The sequence below is a fragment of the Cebus imitator genome, unplaced genomic scaffold (assembly GCF_001604975.1).
Source record: "Cebus imitator isolate Cc_AM_T3 unplaced genomic scaffold, Cebus_imitator-1.0 Scaffold624, whole genome shotgun sequence".
NCBI classification, from domain to species: Eukaryota; Metazoa; Chordata; class Mammalia; order Primates; family Cebidae; genus Cebus; species Cebus imitator.
In genome coordinates this window covers 327,126-347,860 of record NW_016107939.1, presented here as the reverse complement: position 1 = coordinate 347,860, position 20,735 = coordinate 327,126, and the positions used below count along the sequence as shown (strand labels likewise).

Here is a 20,735-nt window from a genome sequence, read left to right as displayed (position 1 = left end):
ATATAAAACCTAAAATGTGAAAAGGCTATTCAAGAAAACTGATGTTATTCCTGAAGATTCAGTAAAACTCCTATAAATAAAACACAAGTTTAAAAAGCCAGGAAAAGGTCAGGGAGAAAAGGCAAGACAGAAAGCAAAAATAATAGTAATCAGTACTAAGTATTTAATTTTTAATTGGTTTGAGAAAGAAGGTAAAGATGTTTCTATCCCAAACAATGTTATAAAGGAATTTTTCTTTACATTTGTTCAATGTTATTTTTTCTTTTACCAAAAGGTGAGGAGTGGAGGTATTTACAAATATTTTTCCTATACTTGGCATACCAGTGAGAAAGAGTAGAGATGGCAGTTTTAATAACTATTTAGCCACTACAGAGAGTGAGGCCACGAGAACAAGTGTCCCACAATGCAACAGCACATGCAGAACCATGCTAGCACAAGTCTGGTCACAGTCATACAAAACCTCCAAATCCGTAGCAAAAAGGCCAAAGCTGCATTACGGGCTGCAAAAACACACTGAAAATGCTTAGAGAGTTGAATTAAAAATTTAAAATAACTTTTGGTTACACATGGACTAACTTTTGGTTATACATAGACTAGAAGAAAAAAGAATACCATTAGTGATGCTGTAATGTGATATGGTTATTAATGCAGAGACTGCGCCTGCACATGCAATCAGGATCCTTCCCTTACACAGGAGCTCAAAAGCTTTGTAATTAGAAAATATGATTTTCAAATGAGTTCACAATCATCAGTGCAATGTGAAAACGTAACAATCTCACAGCTCTGTTGGATTTTATGTTCTTATTTAAACGAAGAAAACAATCCAAAATGTATATACGAAATCTATATTGGGGTCTATCCTTGCACTGGAACATTACAAAAGCACAAAATTGTTTTCACAGACAAGTTGTAACACACAGCCATAATGAGCTTCTGAATCACTGATACTCACACATAAAAGGAGGCTCGATCGTCAGCAGGTGCTGCAGAAAATCTAGAATGTGAAGCATACGCCGCGGCATCTTTTTACAATGGTGTTAACAAATGTCAATGTCTTGTGCTGAATGTGAGATGCATACATATGCAGTTAAAAGTGGGTGCTCCTGGTTGTTTTTTTTTCCCCTTTCCACCTCCCTCCCATCTACACCTCCCCCAGAAAAGCATCTGCTCTTTACTAGTGTCTATAGCAGTGATTATTAACAAGCATGAAAAAAATGTAACTGCAATCAATCTTTTATTCCTTGATCAGGAATTCATCCCACACTTTAGGTTAAGGCAGGTGAATTCTGATTCAGCTCAGTAATTATCTGGCAGATGTTATAAGCAGCTGCTGCTAAGCACAAAACCCTGGCTATTATTACAGAAATATAAGAGCTCCTGGCAAGGTGGAGTGAGAAGTGAAACAGAATGCATTCTGGTGAGGCTTCGCATCTGGTTTTCCATAGAAAATAATGAAACCTGGATCTTAAACTGGCTGTTCTTGAACTCTTGAAACTCAAATTATCTACACATGCATGCATGAACACACACACACAAAAGTTCCTCGCTATCTATCGTAAATGGCAAAAAAGAAATCCAGTGCATTGTCTCTATATGCAATGCTTTCCCTAAAACCAATCAGTTATGTAACTGAACCACAGTCTCTTTTTTTAAAGTCCCTACAATACACCCGTCCACCCCCACCCAGATTAAGCTAGGTTCATAAAGAAAAATAATGAGAAAGCGATGTGGATGGAGCCTAGATCCAGGTAATGAGCACAAAGCTTAATGGGCCCCAGGCAATGTTATGGCTCTATTCAGAGTAATGGAAGGACTAAACTTTCCTTTTGGGAAAATTATTCACATAGCTTTCAAGGTAATTCTAAACCTTCTGCTTCACGAAACAAGTGGTAGGAAAGGTACAGGGACAAAAACATTTCATGTAAAATGCACAGAACATGCTGCTCAGCCCTGGTCAATCTAAATGGCTATTTGCATTTTATAATCTATTTTTTTCCTGAAAAAGCATAATGTAAGGATGATTTTAGTTTATTTCTATAATTAATCAATAAGTTAAGCTATCACCATTTGAATGAGAGCATTTTTAAGGCATTTGAGAAGAAATCAATGTGTTTTGAATGTTAGTTTACCTGCACTGGAGACAGACTGACTGACTGACTGGATGATTGATTTCCAGAAGAAAGGTTGTATGATTTTTCTTCTTTTTTTTAAAAAAATGTAAGATTCTACAGTACATTCTGCCTCCTAAGATCCTAAAGTAGGTATGAAGCTAGCTCTCTAGACATCCTTCATAGTCATAATAAAGCTTCTGCCCATATGACTGGGTAAATTCTGCTGAAGCAGAGGGAGAGGGGAAATGGAAACATACAACAATAAAAAAAAAATGAGGAAAGGGTAAAAAAAGACTTTGAGCCTGAAAATGTACCCCAAAAGTTTTCTAGAGGTGACCAGATGCATGACTTATGCCAAACTGGTGTCACAATGGTCTTATTTTTTAACCACTCTTAAAGTTCTGCAGTACATTAGAACAGAGGGGTAGGGCTAGTACTAATTCTGGTGATCGGAGTGCCAAAAGGTGGGCAGCAGACTGGTATCAGCACACACAGCATAAATGTACATCATGGCACAATAAATCAAATGATCAGTTACTAGGCCAACTGCACTTTATACTATATCTAATCCATTTAAACTAAAACCCCTACAATAAACACATAGTCTCCATATGATCTATGTCATGGAACACTGGCTAAGGAAAACACTTGAAGTTTCTCTTTTCTTATGATAAAAGGACTAACATTTTTAATGATGTTCACTTGTGCTCCAATTATTATAAGGTAATTAAGGAACAGTAACATGATCTGATGATCTGTTCAACTGTAAATAAAAATCAAAAAAGCATACAAAAATATGAAAACCCATTAGTGAAGATTTTGCCTAAAAATAATATTTCTTTTGTATAAGATAGCGGAATCTGCTCCAAATGTATATACTTCTCTGCTTTTTATTGACCACAGAATGAAAAACAGTCTGTACAGCTTTTGTTACCTAAGCCCTATCAATATATACTTTGCAAAACAACTAGTAATAGAGAATATAGTCAGTAAAATAAGATTAATACATAAAAGTCCCCCATACTAATAATCATTACATCCATTTTAGGTAAACAGTCTTTCCCTGAGCTCTTATTATATGATGTCATCCCCTCATACATTAAAAACAAATATTCAGTGATTCATGCTAGAGGCAAATGCCACATTGATAAAGTATCATAATAAAGTCATGAGCTGATTTTTATGTTGCTTCAAGGAATGTTTAGTGACTTAAAAACCAAACCACATATATGATGTGCTTTTAGTACATTATGGGATTATCAAAAATCTTAAGCACTTCCTGACAAAATATCCTACCTGACCTACAAACAGACCATACCAACATATTGTCTATTCCCTGAGTTTATGAGGTAGTTCAAGAAAGGGTAAGTTTTGAGTCAGATGGACACTGTTTTATGTTTTTTGCATGTTTGGCCCTTAAAGAACTGGCTTAGTTCTAGGATTCACACAGTTCAATTAGGTAGGGTACAATTCTTATATTGAAGCCAAACCAAACATCTTTCTAAGATCCTAAAATTGGGTCCTCTTGCTATGTGAGAGTCATTGCATCCCACACATCTATGGTGGTTGTAGAAATCACTAGAGAAGTATAATAAAAAATACAGGCCAGGCGCGGTGGCTCACACCTGTAATCCCAGCACTTTGGGAGGCCGAGATGGGCGGATCACGAGGTCAGGAGTTCAAGACCAGCCTGGCCAAGATGGTAAATCCTATCTCCAGTAAAAATACAAAAAATTAGTCGGGTGTGGTGGCATGTGCCTATAATCCCAGCTACTCAGGAGGCTGAGATGGAGAATTGTTTAAACCCAGGAGGCAGAGTTTGCAGTGAGCCAAGATCATACCACTGCACTCCAGCCCGGCAACAGAGCTAGACTCTGTCTCAAAAAGAAAAACAAAATACAAAACAAAACAAAGAAAAAACAAAGCAACATTTTCAAATTTTTAATACTGCTAGAGTCTCAAAGAAACTATACTTAGAATTGAGAATGATTAAAACAGAGTCAATTTCTTGAGTGATTTATATTTTTTAAAAAGTGTGATAATGTTTGTATCTCAAACAGAAGTGTATACTGAAAAAGAATTCTGATTCAGTGGAATTTCTGAATTTCCCAAGCCAAACTGGGCTCCAAATGATACTTACTTTATGTCAGGGCCAATGAGAGAATGTCTTCTTAACATAGCTCGAGCCTGGGCATTGGTTACACTGATGGTAGACTCTTCATTAATGGACAAGATACAGTCCCCAATGGCAATCCGGCCATCTCGATTAATGGCACCTCCATGAATAATGCTTCGAACAATCATCCCCAAGCCATCTTTATTAGCACTAACTGTCATTCCTATAGGAAAAGAGAAATGCAAATATAATTAAATACATGATTTTCAAATTCATTTTAATTTGAATTTAATAATTCCTATGATTTGTAGATAAAAATAGGAGTAACATTTTAGTCAATAAAAAGCAATAGCAAAAACAAGAAAAAGTGTTTCTAACAAAAGATATTTTTAAGTAAATTTGTAAATGTTTGTCAAATTGTGTAGAGTCAATATGTTATAAAAGAAACGGGTCTACATTGTGGAATGAATGTAATTTAGACAATGTGATGTGTTGCCCCCTTAAATAAAAAGGACTCTCAGGGAGAGTACTATGATACAACTGAATCAGTTTTACAATAGCAGTTCGTCTCTTACACATAAAAGAGAATTAAAATCAAGACTACAAAAGGAAAATTTGTTCTGTAAATTAAGAAATTATCTGCTATTACCTTATTTCTATGTCACTTGTTCATTCGGATCTATTTACTATGTGGCTAATACGTGCCAAAACTATATTGGTTGCTTAGGATAAAAGCACAGCACAGAATTCCTAACATCAAGAAGCTTATATTGAAGTCTTCATATCTGGAGCCTATCACAGTGCGTGAAAGTACAGTTTATTGAAGTAAATTGCTATGAACTTAATCTATTTCCATTTTATCTCTGAACTTTAAGCCTCTAATTTGGATATTAAATTGCCCTCCTTTTTTTTTTTTTAAATGGAGTCTCACTCTGTCGCCCAGGCTTGAGTACAGTGGCATGATCTCGGCTCACTGCAACCTGCACCTCCGGGGGTTGCAGTGATTCTCCTGCCTCAGCCTCCTGAGTAGCTGGGATCACAGGCGCACGCCACCACATCCAGCTAATTTTTGTATTTTTAGTAGAGATGGGTTTCACCATATTGGTCAGACCGGTCTTGAACTTCTGACCTCATGATCTGCCCGCCTTGGCCTCCCAATGTGCTGGGATTACAGGTGTGAGCCACTGCACTGGCCTAAACTGCCCTCTTTTCACGTCCCATGGATGTCTCGCAGGAAATGCAATCTCAGCATGTATAAAATTGAACCTGCAATTTTTAATCTCACATTATTTCTCCGTTTTTCTTCCCTTTTTTGGTAAATTGCATGACCACATTACCCTCCATTATTCAAAGTAGAAATACTGGGGTCTTTCTTGATTCATACCCTCTCTCAACCCCTATATTTAATCCAATCACCAAATCCTGTCATTTCTATCTTCAAAATTTATCTTGAATCCATTTACCTTTTTCCATTTAAATACTAACCCTAGACAAAGTCAACACCTTCTCTTGCCTGACTTTTTGTAAAAGCCTCCTTTCTAACTGGTCACCTGCCTTCCATTATTGTCTCCTTTAACGCATAATTCCCACAGAAGACAGAGGGACCATTACAAAAAAGGACAAGTCACATCCTATTAGTCCCTTGGCTGCAACTCTCCAATAGTTTCCCGTTGTAGTAAAACACAACACACTTGCTCAGCACAGACTATAGGCCAGGGGTACACTGGCCTTTGCAGTGTGTATCCCTGCTTTGTGTTATGTCCTTCTTGACTCCCTGAATTCTAGTCACAAATACATCTAGTCTCTGCCCATTTTGAAGTCTTTGTCTGACACCTTCTTTCTGCAGCTCTTGCACAGATAACTCTCACTCTTCCATAACACTTCCTCAAATGTCCTTCTGGAAGAGCAAGTCAGCTTTTCTGGGCCCTGGCTCCCCTCCAGATGCCGGCCCGACCCTGTCCCTGCCTAGCTCCAGAATTCCAGGCCCTCTCTGAGTGGGGGCAAGGGCCCGAGGGCCCCAGGTACCAGCAAGCCACGGGGGCCTAGGGCTGCCATGGCGGGTCTTGACAGAGCAGCCCTGGGCTCCAGGAGAAGCGGCAGGCGGGTGGGAGAGAGTGAGCTGATAGGGGATGGCTGTGGAGGCAGTGAGGCCCAGAGGCGGCTTGGGAGGAGGCAAGGCCCAAATGTTCCCTTTGCATCCGATCCTCACTCTATTCCTTGAAAAATACAGAACTTTTAAAAATTATATTTAAAACTTTGCAAAAATAATGTAAGTTCACATAAAATGAAGTGTTGAAAGTTTCTTCCAAAACAAAATTATATAATTAAACAAGATAAGGAGAGATATAAAGCTACCAGGGTATTTATAAAACCTTCTTTGACAGATGTCACAAATTCCTTTTTAGGTTTTTATATATTTTAAAAAATGATGTCTTTCCAAATATTAATTCTACTCATACCAAATTAGATATGGTATTTCAAACATTTTAAAAAATGATTCTGATTATGTTTTTAGCCTAATAGTTCGTGCCTGGATATGGCAATCCAAGCTCCTACTTACTGCTTTCTGATAGAAATAAAACATTTTTAAATGTACTTAAAACATTCAGGTAAGACTCATAGTAACAATTTTCAAGTGTATTGTTAAGAAGACATCTCTGCTTACCATAAAATAATAAGATACCATTTCAGGCGAGCAAAAAGACTGGCTCTGAAAATTTTCAAAAGGTACTCTAGTTTTTACTGATAAAGCCACCTTTCTCCCACCAATACCCACAACACAACCGTACTTTGGTAAAATAAAAATGTGTCAGCACAAGGTAAAATTTAACTCAGTGAATCACACTGGGAATCCAACTCATCGTCTTATTCTCATTAGCACCAGTCAGACTACAAAAGGTAAAACACAGACATGAAACATATCATGAGCTATGGCCAACATGATCTCTGAATTCACTTTTAATAGCATATTTAACTCGCGACTCTCAGCTACGAAGGCTGTCAGGTCACATCAACTGTGTAAACTAAAAAGTCAACATCAGTTAGCTGAGCTTATACTTTCCTTTCACCAAATGACAATTTTCAAGGTTGAGTCACTTGGGGGTAATCTCCACTAACTAGATTTTGGTTGTAATTTGTAAGATCTCTCAATTTTTTCCTGGAAGAAGCATCAAAGAATATCTCAAATCCCAAATCATGAACTTTGGAACTAGAGAACTGGTTACAAATCTGAATTCCACAACTTCCAATCAGTACAAGCTTGGGCAACTGACCTAACCTCACACAGGGCCTCAGTTTACTTATCTCTTCAAAGGGATGGCATTTTCTCTTATGGTTGTTTAAAGAATTAAGTGAGAAACACTTATGTATAGTAAAACTTTCAAAGTACCTGACACAAAGTGTATAACAAAATTTAGTCAGAAAACTAAAAACAACACAAAACTCATAAAATATGTTTAAAATGAAAACCAAGGTTACATTGCTCCCTAAAGACTAAATGTAAATCTTAATTCAGTTTTAAAATGAAGCTTGTTATTACAACAATCATAATGTGCCCTTGGGTAACTCAAGTACTGAATGTATTGTATGGTATATGTGAAAATCAGAGACAGGTTTGAGTTCTCACTCTTCGTCTTTAAGGGTTGAGTAATTTCAAAGAAATTCCTAAGTGTCTATGTTTCTGTATCTATCAGTGAAGGGAAGATAAGATCTTCCTTTCCTTTGTTTTCCCCTGAAGGACCTTGCTTTTTACCTTCAAGTCCAAACACCACATCATTAACCAATGGACCAAAACTTATCAAAAAGCATCAAGATTAGAATTTTTTAATGATCATTATACGCATGTGGACATTAATATATCTGTATTTCTGTATATAACATTTTCAATCTACATTTAACAAAGTTTAAAAACCTGAATGATTCATGAAATCAAAACAATGGATTATAACAGTTTTTACAGAAACCTGTCATTTATTAATAACTTCTTCTGGTCATCACTAGGCAAAGAAACAAATTATTACTCACAAAGCTAAAACTGCAAACAATCTCCTATAGCCGATTATGGGGAGACTGTGAATCTAAGAAAGTGAGCTCACTGATAGAACCTTTAATAACTTACTTTTCCACCAGCAAAAAGCCAGCCTCGATTTAGTCTTCCTAAAATACTATTTATCACACTTTTTGTTACTTCAAGTTGTACAGTCAACACCTGATTAAATTGAATGCTCAATTTTTTACATAGATTTTTCAAGATTCCTTTACATTTAGTTATTCAAAGTGCTATAGAAATTGGAACATTGAGCATCTCCTACCAAATGAGATAACAGAGTAATGTTCTTGTCTTGGCATGCTGTAAATTTTAACCCCAAAACGCCAGAGGAGCCTCACTGGGTCCCAGGAAATCAAAAACCCAGGGAGAAAGCCCTATAAACATATTGGGCATATCAATAATGGAAATGAAGCAGAAAAGTTAAACTAATTGTGATTTATACTTTTATATCACAGTGTGAATGGTAAACTAAATGGTGCTGTAATTTCACACCTAAATGTTTTACTTTATTTATTTATTTATTTTTTTGAGATAGAGTTTCGCTCTTGTCACCTAGGCTGGAGTACAGTGGCTCGATCTCAGCTCACTGCCTCAGTCTCCCAAGTAGCTGGAATTATAGGCACCCGCCACCACACCTGGATAATTTTTGTGTTTTTAGTAGAGACGGGGTTTTGCCATGTTGGGCAGCCTGGTCTTGAACTTCTGAATTCAGGTGATCTGCCTGCTTCGGCCTTCCAAAGTATTGGGATTACAGGTGTGAGCCACCACGTCCGGACAATGTTTTACTTTCACTAAACAAATGAAAGGGCTCTTTTATACTTTAATTTTAAAGTCAGGTGTTGAGGTTTAAAGGGATTTCTAGAGATGATGGAAAAACACTTTTACCTTTCACTGTTTTCTTCTAATAACTTTATTAACCTAGCATATTTTTATATCAAAGTTTAAAAACTAAGGTGGAAGCAACTCAAGTGTCTATCAATAGATGAATGAATAAACAAAGTACAGTATATACATATAATGGAATATTGTTCAGCCTTAAAAAGGAAATTCTGATAAATGCTACAATATGGATGAACCTTGAAGACATTATACGCTGTCACACAAGGATAAATATTTTATGATTCCACCTATATGAAGCATTTGGTCAAATTCACAGAGACAGAAAAATGAATGGTAGTTGATAGGGGACTGGCAGAGAGAGCAATGGGGAACAATTGTTTAATGGATACAGAGTTTCAACTGGGGAAAATAAAAACATTCTGGGGATGGATGGTGATGATGGCTGCACAACAATGTAAATGCACTTAATGCCACAGAAATGCACTCCTAAAAATGATGAAAATGGTCAATTTTATGTTAGCATATTTTACCACAATAAAAAAATCGATGTATCTTGACATATTAGCAGAATATATAAGAAAATCCATATACTTTCCCCAATAGATGAAGAAACGCTTTGACAAAATTCAACATTCTCACAATCAATTAAAATTGGTAAGCAGGCAAGGCAGGATGGTTCACACCTGTAATCCTAGCACTTTGGGAGACCGAGAAAGGCAGATTGCCTGAGCTCAGGAGTTCAAGACCAGCCTGGGCAACATAATGAAACCCCATCTCTACTAAAATACTAAAATTCAGCTGGGCGTGGTGGCAGAGGCCTGTAATTCCAGCTATTCAGGAAGCTGAGAAGTACAAGAATTGCTTGAAGCTACACAGTGGAAGTTGCAGTTTGCCAAGATCATACCACTGTACTCCAGCCTGGGTAACAAAGCAAAAACTCTGTCAGAAAAAAAAAAAAAAAAAAAAAAAAATTGGTAAGCAACCCAAATAGATTGCAAAATCTGATGTACCCAAACCATGGCTCTTACAAGAGCCTCCTAACTGCTTCACCAACCTACGCTGAATGCCCTTCTTAAAACACAAATCTGATCATGTCACTCTCCTGTCCCTAGCTCCTGCTGCCTACAGGAAGCATAAGGCAGTAGATGGCTGCTGCAGAAGTTCTGTGTGCTGCACACAAACCCATCCAGCAGTTGTCTCCCACTTCTTACTTTGCAGGTCATCACAACACACTTCATTCATACAGAACTAGTTTCAGTAATATTTCACATCTCTCTGCTTTACTTCTAACAGCTTTCAACTTTTTCCAGTTCCTTAACTATGTGGTAAAAACATCCTCTTTTTAGACCTAAATCATACATCTCCTCTTTTCTGAAACCATTCTAAATTTCTCCACACCCGGAGAGTAGGGATTAGTTGTTCCCTCTTTTAAGCCTTCAGTGTTCTCTGTGTAAGTATCTATCATAGCATGTACAATATTTTAATGCCTTTAGGATTTTAAATGTCAATTTAAATCTTACTCTCTTAAACTTGTGTTCTTTGAGAACAATGGTAATATTATGGTGTCTCTGCATAGTGGGTATAGTATGGAAATAAATGTTTCTAGTTTAGCAAATATAATAGAATAATAGTGCTTAAATGGGCTTTGCAAAATCTCTGTCTTACTAATGGTTCAAAAAAAATGGCTTCAACGGCCAGTTAAATGTGAAAAATGCTACATTTGATAATCTCTTAGTGATTCACAATGCACACTGGAGTATAAAAGATATTGAGAGATAAAAAGAAAACTGTCTTCTTAAATTTATCTCATCCCAAACTTTTAAACTTGGAACTCATCTATAACTCCTATTAACATCCTACAGAACTAATATTTTGAGTAATGCGGCATCAGGAACACTAAAGCCGATGAAATAATTCTGGCATGGCTTAGATATCTGTATCATAATTAATGAGTATGGAAAGTTCTGCAGTTCAAACTTTGTATCATCTTATTAAATGTAATATATATAAGAAATATTATAATACAGAAATTATCTGCTATAATTCTGTTTAGCTGCTGTTGATAGTACCCCGCCACCACCAAATGGAAAAAAATCTTGGAAACTAAGGCTAAAATCCCACTCATCAAGTAAGCACTGCTGGATTTCTCTGACAAATCTCAAAACTTAAGGTAATAAGACCCTGCCTTAAGACATCAATGTAAAAGGTAGTGGTTGGTTACTTCATAGAAGGAAAAGGATCTCTGGTGCTGAATTAACCAGAGTCTTGGGCTGCATTTAGACACTTAGAGCAATCTACCATCCTATTTATCAAAAAGGACAGGGCTGAGTCACATGACTGTATAACTGAACGAGAGAACAAATGTGCTCTGCCTCGACACAGTTTTAGCTATTGTAATTATGGTATTTCTACAGAAAGTCTTCTTTGCCCAATTCAGAGGGTTTTGTGGGTAAAAGAGGACACAAAAATCCTGCCACCTGGGAAGTCCTACTGAATAACTCACATTTACATTTTGGTAGTGGCACACCTGGTTGTCTTTTTAGTCTTTCTTTCAGTGAGTGAAAGAAATTAAATACAGACTGACTTATACATCACTGGTACATTCAAAGAAACTAATAATTTACTTTTCCAAAGAATTTAGAATTCTAAATTGCTGACTTTTCCGTTTCTAAGAATTCCCTTTCTGATTTGCTGTTTCATACACAATTCATATATCTTTTACTGAATGTAAATGAGGCTTGTGAATACTCTGAAATAATTAAGAGAATGAGGGATTTCTGCTCACATGAAGTAAACAAACCTGTAAACCATTTCAGAAAAAATAATGAGGACACAGAAAGAAAAACTATAAAAACTAAAGGAAAATTTCTACCATCTATTCTCTTATCTACAGCAAAAAATATCGAAATTTACCATATTCAATATTTCCCCTTGGTCAAGGGGGTTAAGAAGTAGAGGTATATGAGGAAAATGAGAAACTTACCTAAGCTAGAATTGCCTTTTGCTATAGTAATAGTCCTTTCAAAAGATTCTTCGGATACATTTTGAAGCATGACACACTCAGCATTAGAGGACAGGGAGCTCTGTTCAAGTAGGTACTCAGAGCTCTGTAAGAAAGAAAAAACAAGTCACAAGTCACATGGAAAGGGAAATTAGACTTTGGAGTGTGATTTCAACATCATGCATATTCTCTAATTGATTGTGCTTTTTCTGCGAGAACCCACAACCAAAACAAGTTCATAGGTTGCTTTCTGAAAATCTTCGTGTCAAGAAGCACTAATTCCAAATGAAGAAATTAGCCAGAATAACCCTTCACTATTCCCTACCTCATCATAAAACACAAACCATATCTTTAAAATATTACCTTTCCAGCTGAATCGGGTAGCACAGAAGGAAGTTCTGCACTTGATATAACTTCACTAGGTAAATGAGATTCATTCCACACTATTGTGTTTTCACATTCACATTGTTGTTCAATAGCATTTGCAGGTGTGTAGTCATTTATAGTAAAGCCAGAAGTACTCCCCATAATTATGTCTACTGAAGGTATATTCTCATCCTGTCTTTGTAGGAGATTCTGGGTATATAGTTCCTCCAAAGACATATGGAGATCAAGCACTGGATCAGAAGAATTTTCGATAACATCCTGGTGGTTGAAAAAAAAATTAAAAAATAAATAAAAAATGTGACCAGTATTACATCAATGTAATTCATAACATCACTTCTTAATGAACAACAATTTAGTAAAACATAAAACATAATTATTTATTACTCAAAAACCCTTAACAAACATACAATTCTTCACTTAGCAGATTTTCTGCATATCTGTATTTTCATAAATCCTTTTAAATACGTTTCCTGCAAGTCATACATCTCATGTTCTACTGAGTTATACTTGTACAAGATACTGTACATAAGATCATTTAGATATAATACTATGTTCTTTCTACAAATAAAATTATTCAGAGTTCAAATTACATAGAAGAGCAAGTAACATACTTCCAAATCTCACTTTAAGTGTAGTTTGTTTCCTATCAGTCTGAAGTTCCTATTTATTATGAGATCAAGAACATAAAAACTATGACATTAATTGGTTCAGACTCACAAAAGCCTCCAAGACAAAATTATTTTGATAGGCATTTATAAGCAGCTCTGGAGAAGAACAGAAAGCTTTACAATTCAGATTACCATAGGAAAAATTTGCATAAATATTGTGTAAGATATAACAGAAGGAATAGTAAAATGGGATGTCATAAAATGTAGGCTCTAAATCCAGGCTCTGTGATTAACAATCTGTAGATCACAGAACCTCTCTGGGCTTTATATTAGACAATTTCTACAATCCGCTGAAACTAAAATTTTACAGTTCTATATAAATATGTGGATCTACTTATAACAGATATATTGCAATACTAATGTGCTTTGGGCAAGCAGTCACTTCATAAACTGCTGTTGAATAAACCTATCAGTTTTCCCTTCAATTCTTTTATTGATATTTTTAATGTATAAAAGTATCATACGAATATATTATTGCATAAAAGATTCAAGATACAGACATGTATTGTGTATGCATACAGAATACAATATGAAGAGTCTTTGCTATGGCTTCTATTTCCATTCCCTTCGCCAGTAAAATGACTGGCATCAGTTAGGTGTTTATCCATCAAATTTTTAATGCATTTGTATCATATATACATACAACTACACTTGTACATACTCACACATTAGAAGCAGATATAGCAGATATACATTTTTAAAAACTAAACACAATCATACAATAAATAGCTTTTTTACTTTTTTTGCAGTATCTTTGCATCTTGATGTGAGTTTAAAAACAAGTCAACTTTAATCTTCTTATGGCTGTAAGTTATTCCTAAGTATGAAAGACACTGGTGTGTAAACTCTGAAGCCAGGATGCCTGAGTTCAAATGCTGGCTCACCACTAATTAAATGTTAGAGCTTTGACAAGTTACTTAAACATTATGCCTTGGCTCTCTCATCTACTAATTGGGGAAAATAATAGAACCTAATACAGGACTGTTGGGAGGACAGACAGTATTAATACTCACAAAGTACTAAAAACAGGCCTTAATAGAAAATGACCAATAATTGTAAGCTACTGCTGTAATTTATATTCTACAACTTTGTGCATACGTGTAAAGATATATTCACTATGAATCACTAGAATTGCAGTGGTTGGTCAAATGATATGCACACTTAAAATATTTGTACATACTGTTAAATTGTCTTCCAATTTTCTCTTGCAAAAGGAAAATATAGGAATACCTGTTAATGAATCTTGCCAGCCCTAGATTAGTTTGGCAATTTGATTTATAATAAATATATTCATTAATGTTTTACTATGTGTGTTCCTAACAGTTATCAAGGATACGCCATTTGTATTTCTTCTGTTAACACCATCTTCATATTCTTTATCCAACGTTGTCTCAGAGTTCAAATTACATAAAGAAGCAAATAACTTATAATTTCAAATTTCACTTAAAATGCAATTCAGTTCTAATTACTTTGAAGTTTCTATTTGTGAAGTGACCAAGAACATAAAAAGTATGATATTAATTGATCTGGATTCACAGGTGCCTCCAAGAAAAAATTATCTTAATAGGCATTTACAGGTATTCATGATGAAGAATAGACATTCTTCCTGTCATTGTCATAGTCTGAATACGAAGTCTTTATAATATACACTGCAAATAATCTCCCAGTCTGCACTTGTCTTTAAGTTTAATAGGTAATATTTTGTCATGCTGAAGTTATTTCTGTAACCAAATTTGTCATTTTTTTTTTGTGCTTCTGTGTTTTATGTATTACTTAATAAGTCCTTCCACAAAAAGTAAATGAAATGCTTTTTAGTATTTTTCTTCTACTTTATAAATGCTTTGTTTTAGATTTTAACCACCTAGATTTATTTCAGGGTGTGGTATGAGATATGGGTCTGTCATTTTTTTCCTAAATGGGTAATTAATTGCTCCAGCACAATTTATTATATACTCTTTTCCTTGAATGTAAGTTATTATCTCTCTAGAATTATCAGATATTCCCAGTACAAAGAATTGAGGCAAGTGGAAATATCATATAAGCAATTAACATCTGTAGCATCTTCAGAAACAAATGATAGGAAGGCAACAATCTCCACATTTCAGGATCTAAACAATAACATGTTGGTTCCCTCACCCAACTTTGATAATTTTATTCTTATGAAAAATAGCAATGTACTTACTACAGAATTGGTTAGCTTCCATATTACTAAATTTATTATAATAATTAGCAGTACATCATCTCCCCCATGCCTCAAATAAAGATAACAATCAAAACTGCTTTTCATTAGAAAAAGAGGTCAAGTCACCCTTGTTAGCTGGGGTGTACTGTAAATGGTATAACAGTCCCATGCATTATTCATGAAGGAGTTAACACAGACACATAGAAAAGAAAGAGCTAATCAACACAGTAGACAACATACGCCCACTTCAGAAACGTTTCTGGTTGCTCAACAACCAACTCAGTTTTATTTTTAAAAGTCTTATGGATCTAAAAGAAAAACAGTTCTTCCCTCATAAGATGTACAAAAATAACCACAATTTCCCAGTGCAACTTGATATCTAAAGTGAAGTCTTTCAAAAGTCTATATTAATATGTGCCTTCACTTGATATATTCTTGTCCTCAGTAAAAAACTGGAAAAAGGTTACATTGTTAAACATACTTTTAAAAAGTTTTATTTCTTAAGTGCAATGCATAAATTAAGGTTAGACTTGGACATATAATTTACCCAGATAATATATTTACAAAAATGAACTAAATACTTGAGTATTCAATAGCCACTACCTACTCTTCTCTAATAAGCAGTCTACCAGAGAATTATTATTATACTTTAAAAAAATATATTGCAAGCACAGCTGCTCCAACTGTCTTTCTCCCACTCTTCCTTTATTGTTTTGACTCTGATGCTGCTAAGGGAAAAGGTAACATCTTTTATACCTTTGAGAGCCTGCAATTTTGTCACTAAGACTTTCACAGTCACTCCCATCATTTTGATTACAGTGATTTAGTTTTTTATTTTAACCCCATCTGCAAAAAAAATAAAAATAAAATAAGAAACAGTATCAACATTCTAAACATGGATGTGAAGGCAATAATATTTTATGCTAGAGAATGACACTAAGTAAGAATTTGTGAGAATGTTCAGACCACTGAAAAATCATGAAGTCCGTTAGTTGAGTTTGATGCACAAGGTGCAAAAGGGTTCCTATCTTGACAAACATCAAGTTCAACCTGCACTAGAATCCAAAGTATTTCCTGGCAGAACTGATATTCAGGAATGAAGGACAGGCACCTCACTGGTAACAATATCATCTGTGGAGAGAGGAAGAGTATGGGTATATATGGGAGGGGAGGGTGTAGAGATGTGAATAAGGAGTAAAGGGGAAACTTCAATAGATATTAAATCTTTATCAGTTGTATTTTTAAACCAAAATAGGAAAAAATAAAACAAGTATGTTCTAAAAACCATGTTAAGATTTTAAACAAAAGTCTGCAAATATTTAAATTTAAAAAACAATTATTTTTGTATTTTGTCATATCTTTGGAGGTAACAAGGAAAAAGAGTAAAATGATTAACCAAAGAAATGAAAACTTAAAAGAATAAGAAAGGAAAAAACCCACTGGCTATGGCCACGTTGCTTTTAAAATCCATTATTTCAATGACCTGCCTCTATTAAGCCAAAGGCCAAAGAGGCAGGTATATTTTTCAGGTTCTTGGGTAATGGTTATTTCTCTTAAATTGTTACATGGTAACTAATCAAATTAAGCAAACACATACTCTTTAAAAAAGTCAAGTAGAATGGATCCCCCAATTAGAGAATTTTGTGAGGAAGAGCCCCAACTTATAGCTACAGCCCTTTGCTGTTTAAGCTACCCTGGAAAGCGAGGCCTCCCTCTATGAAGAGTTTGTACTCTAGATGATTAGCACTGACCACTTACGGTAGTATAGCTGACCAAGGCCAAAAGACCATTTGTCAAGGGGAAGAGATAAGTAAAATGATTTCTTCATTTCCAGCTGCCATTTAAGGCTACAAGATTATCATATTTAGCAAAGTCAAAAATCTAAGATCCTTACACTCTATTTTATCCTTTTTTCAAATCAGGATAGAGGCATCTTTGTTTTCCTTTTTTTTTTTNTGAGACAGAGTCTCACTGTCGCCAGGCTGAAAATGCAATAACGCAATCTCGGCTCGCTGTAACCTCTGCCTCCTGGATTCAAGCAATTCTCCTGCCTCAGCCTCCTGAGTAGCTGGAACTACAGGTGCCCGCCACCATGCCCAGCTAATTTTGGTATTTTTAGTAGAGGTGGGGTTTCACCATGTTGGCCAGGATGGTCTTGATCTCCTGACCCTGAGATCTGCCCGCCTTGGCCTCCCACAGTTCTGGGATTACAGGCGTAAGCCACCATGTCCGGCTGCTATACCAACTTTTATTTCTAAAAATAAGATAAATTTAGTGCAAAGAAACAATGCATTATATATTTATTTTATTTACATAAAAATTTCAGTAAAAGTCTAGGTATTAAAAAGTTGTCAACAAAAATATAAAATGTTGCAGAGAAAACAGAGAGCATACAGGAGTTTCACAATGTGTTTTAAAACACCCTCATTAATGTCTTCTTTGTTGTTTTGTAGTTTAAGTATTTCAGTTGATAAACCAGCTTGCCAAAATTTGCCTCAACAAATGAGTAAACTACTAGGGGGGAAGAAAAGGAGGCAAACACACTTCAATAAGCCAATATGTTGTGCTGCATACAGCCAGCATTTGCCCTGTAAAATATATGCTTCTCAGTATGCAGACTGTGTAATCCCTTTAAGTAACAATTACTAAGTTAAACAATGCAATCTGTCCACTGGCAAGAAGAAGTATGCTATGCTGTGGATTAGGAGATTCCATCAGGAGATGAACTCAGCTTCCAGCCCTGAGGCCAGCAAAGACTGAACACATTCCAGACAGGACACAGCCAGACAGACAGTCTCAGGTGTGGTAAGAGAGGAGCAGCTGCTCCACTCAAGATTATACTTTGCAAACCAATTCAAGGAGATTGCCCAGCATCATTTGCAAGGATAACAGGTGCACCTTGAACATAAAAGAAAAAATGCTTTAAAAATGTTCTGGCCAAAAAATCTGTTAATTAGGAAAGGAGGAAAACTGTGCTAGACCTATGGAAATTCCACTTTCCAAGTTATTCATAAATACTCCTTCCCACTGAATTCAACTTATGTAGAAAATACATATTTCATATATTAAAAAATATTGTCCAGTCTTTTCAACTTAATTTTAAATGTATGTTTATAGCATATTTCCGGCATATAAAAAGAGAAAGTATATTCATATATGAACTCTTTGCCATGATTTAACAGATATAAACATTCTGCCATATTTCCTTCAATCTCTCTTTCTTCATAATATGTTATAATGTATTAGACATTACATAGCTAAATTCCCATACTTCCTTTTTACTCCAAGGATAACTTCTTTTTTGAAGTTGAGAAGTGTCCTGCCAAAACAGTTTTAGATTTTACTACACACATGTACACACATATTCATAAAAAATATATGTTGAATTGCTTTGCATATCAATTTCCAAAAAACAACCAACCAACAAATTGAAAGAAAAATGAGTAACCCAATACAAAATTGCCAAAAGATATGAAGAAATCTTTGATGAAAAGTAAAAACCAAACGGCCAATATTATGAAAAAATATTCATTCTCATTAGTAATCAGGAAATCCAAATTAAAATAATAAGATATCATCTCAAACACAAAACACTGGATACACTTAAAAATATTACTTTTTGAACATTATAGAGTATGTCACCAAGAAAATGAATAGAGTTGGGGCATTTATGCCAATAATCTATTCCTAAAATATAAATGGCACAAATATGTCAAATAGTGACTAAACTCTTCATTCATATCCAGTGACATAAACATAATTTACCATTCACTGTGATTTTTTATGTAACGTATTCTTTGGCATCATTTTGTATAAAAACATATGACAGCGTTAAGTTTAACATAGCTAGTAAATGTCATATTAATGTAGTAAGTATTTTACTATCCAACTTTTCATAGAAGTCAGTTTTAAAACCATTAAGAAAATAAAGTTATTCTTGTAATTTTTCCAAAGTAGACACTGCTAAAAACACAACTTGAGAAATATATGTTAAATTTTTCTTTCTGACATGTAAATCCTAATCAAAGCTTGGAGCCTCTGTGTCTATCATTCTGTCTCAGACACTAAATTTAAATACTTTCTATTAATCTGAAAGTTATCTAACCAACATTAGCTAAATGAAATTGTACTTTATTCCAACAATGAATGCACAACTAGAGAAACATAATGTCTGTAATATGTTATTCCCACAACTCCCCGTAAGGACTGACCTCTGGAAAACTATACACAAGATTTTCTCATAAAAGAAAAATTGTCATTTCCTTTGTACCTTAGGAGGAGATGATGGAAGGGAGGAACCATAGTTCAGGCCATCACCACAAGAACTGCCATGAAGAGATAAAACAGAGGCTTGAGTAGAGTAGATGCTGTCATTATCAGGGGAGTATTGAGACTCAAATGTGGATTCATCCACTAAGTCAACATCATTTGTGTCCACCTAGAAATAAAACAATAGCGTCAGTTGGGAATTCTGTTCTATTACATATATGACAAACAACGTCCATTTGAAACTAAAAGGCAAACTGGTATCATTCTTTTATCTATTATTTTTCTATACGCCCTCTTCATTCTCATCAGAGACTGCTAATGCAGCAGAACAAGGACAAATAGCCCACCTACAGCAGAAAGTGCTGGCATACAAGGTTATTTTATTTCATCAATAAAAGGGCTAAAGGCAACAATTAACAAAGGGCCTGGATCAATTCTAAGTTTAAACAGATGCATAGTTAAGAAAAATATTTACTTTTTCTCAGTTCTCATGCCCAACTCTCATAATTTTATAATAAAATTGTGTCATAATTTTTCCTAGTCAACTAAAATAAACTGTTATTCAACAAGGGAGCTAGGCAATTATGCATTTGTAAGCCACACTAAAACTATATATTTTGTTTAAATTATCTTGAACTAGATTTTAAAACCATTCAAGTTGCAGAAACCAAAAAGAAAATCTGTGATTTCATGCTAAAATTATACTAACAAACAAGGGGCCTAATTATGATCTGGTTTTGGTGAAGCTTTAAGTTATAAACTTGTTAGAAAACTCATAAAGAGTGAGATAGAGAATTTCACTACATATTCTCTAATAATCCTATTGCTGTCTTCTGTCATAGAACAAAGAGAAATAATTAAATCATGATGAACTTGAACTTCTTTTTGCAATTCACTCACAGTCATACCTTAGAATAGGTAGAAGTGAAATATATACTACCCTTCTCTGATATTACCAGCATTTTCTGTCTATCTTGACAAAATTTCACGTTTTATTTATTTATTTATTTATTTATTTTTTGTAATTTCAACTTACTATTTGGCCAGGAGAAGTTAGAAGAATTGTAACATCATACCAGGTCACAGTCTTACCAAAAAAAAAAGGCACAAGAC

At 35.0% G+C, this 20,735-nt stretch overlaps 1 protein-coding gene across 1 annotated transcript in view; it reads right to left on the bottom strand.

Moving 5' to 3' along the window:
- Positions 1-20,735, bottom strand: part of MPDZ (multiple PDZ domain crumbs cell polarity complex component) — a 165,833-nt gene that overhangs the window by 57,419 nt on the left and 87,679 nt on the right. Inside the window, exons 19-22 of the mRNA XM_037734472.1 lie at positions 19,624-19,791; positions 12,480-12,761; positions 12,099-12,222; positions 4,252-4,450 (exon numbers count right to left, since the gene is read on the bottom strand). Coding sequence (XP_037590400.1) covers positions 4,252-4,450; positions 12,099-12,222; positions 12,480-12,761; positions 19,624-19,791 — 773 coding nt within the window. The remainder of the gene's footprint in view (positions 1-4,251; positions 4,451-12,098; positions 12,223-12,479; positions 12,762-19,623; positions 19,792-20,735) is intronic.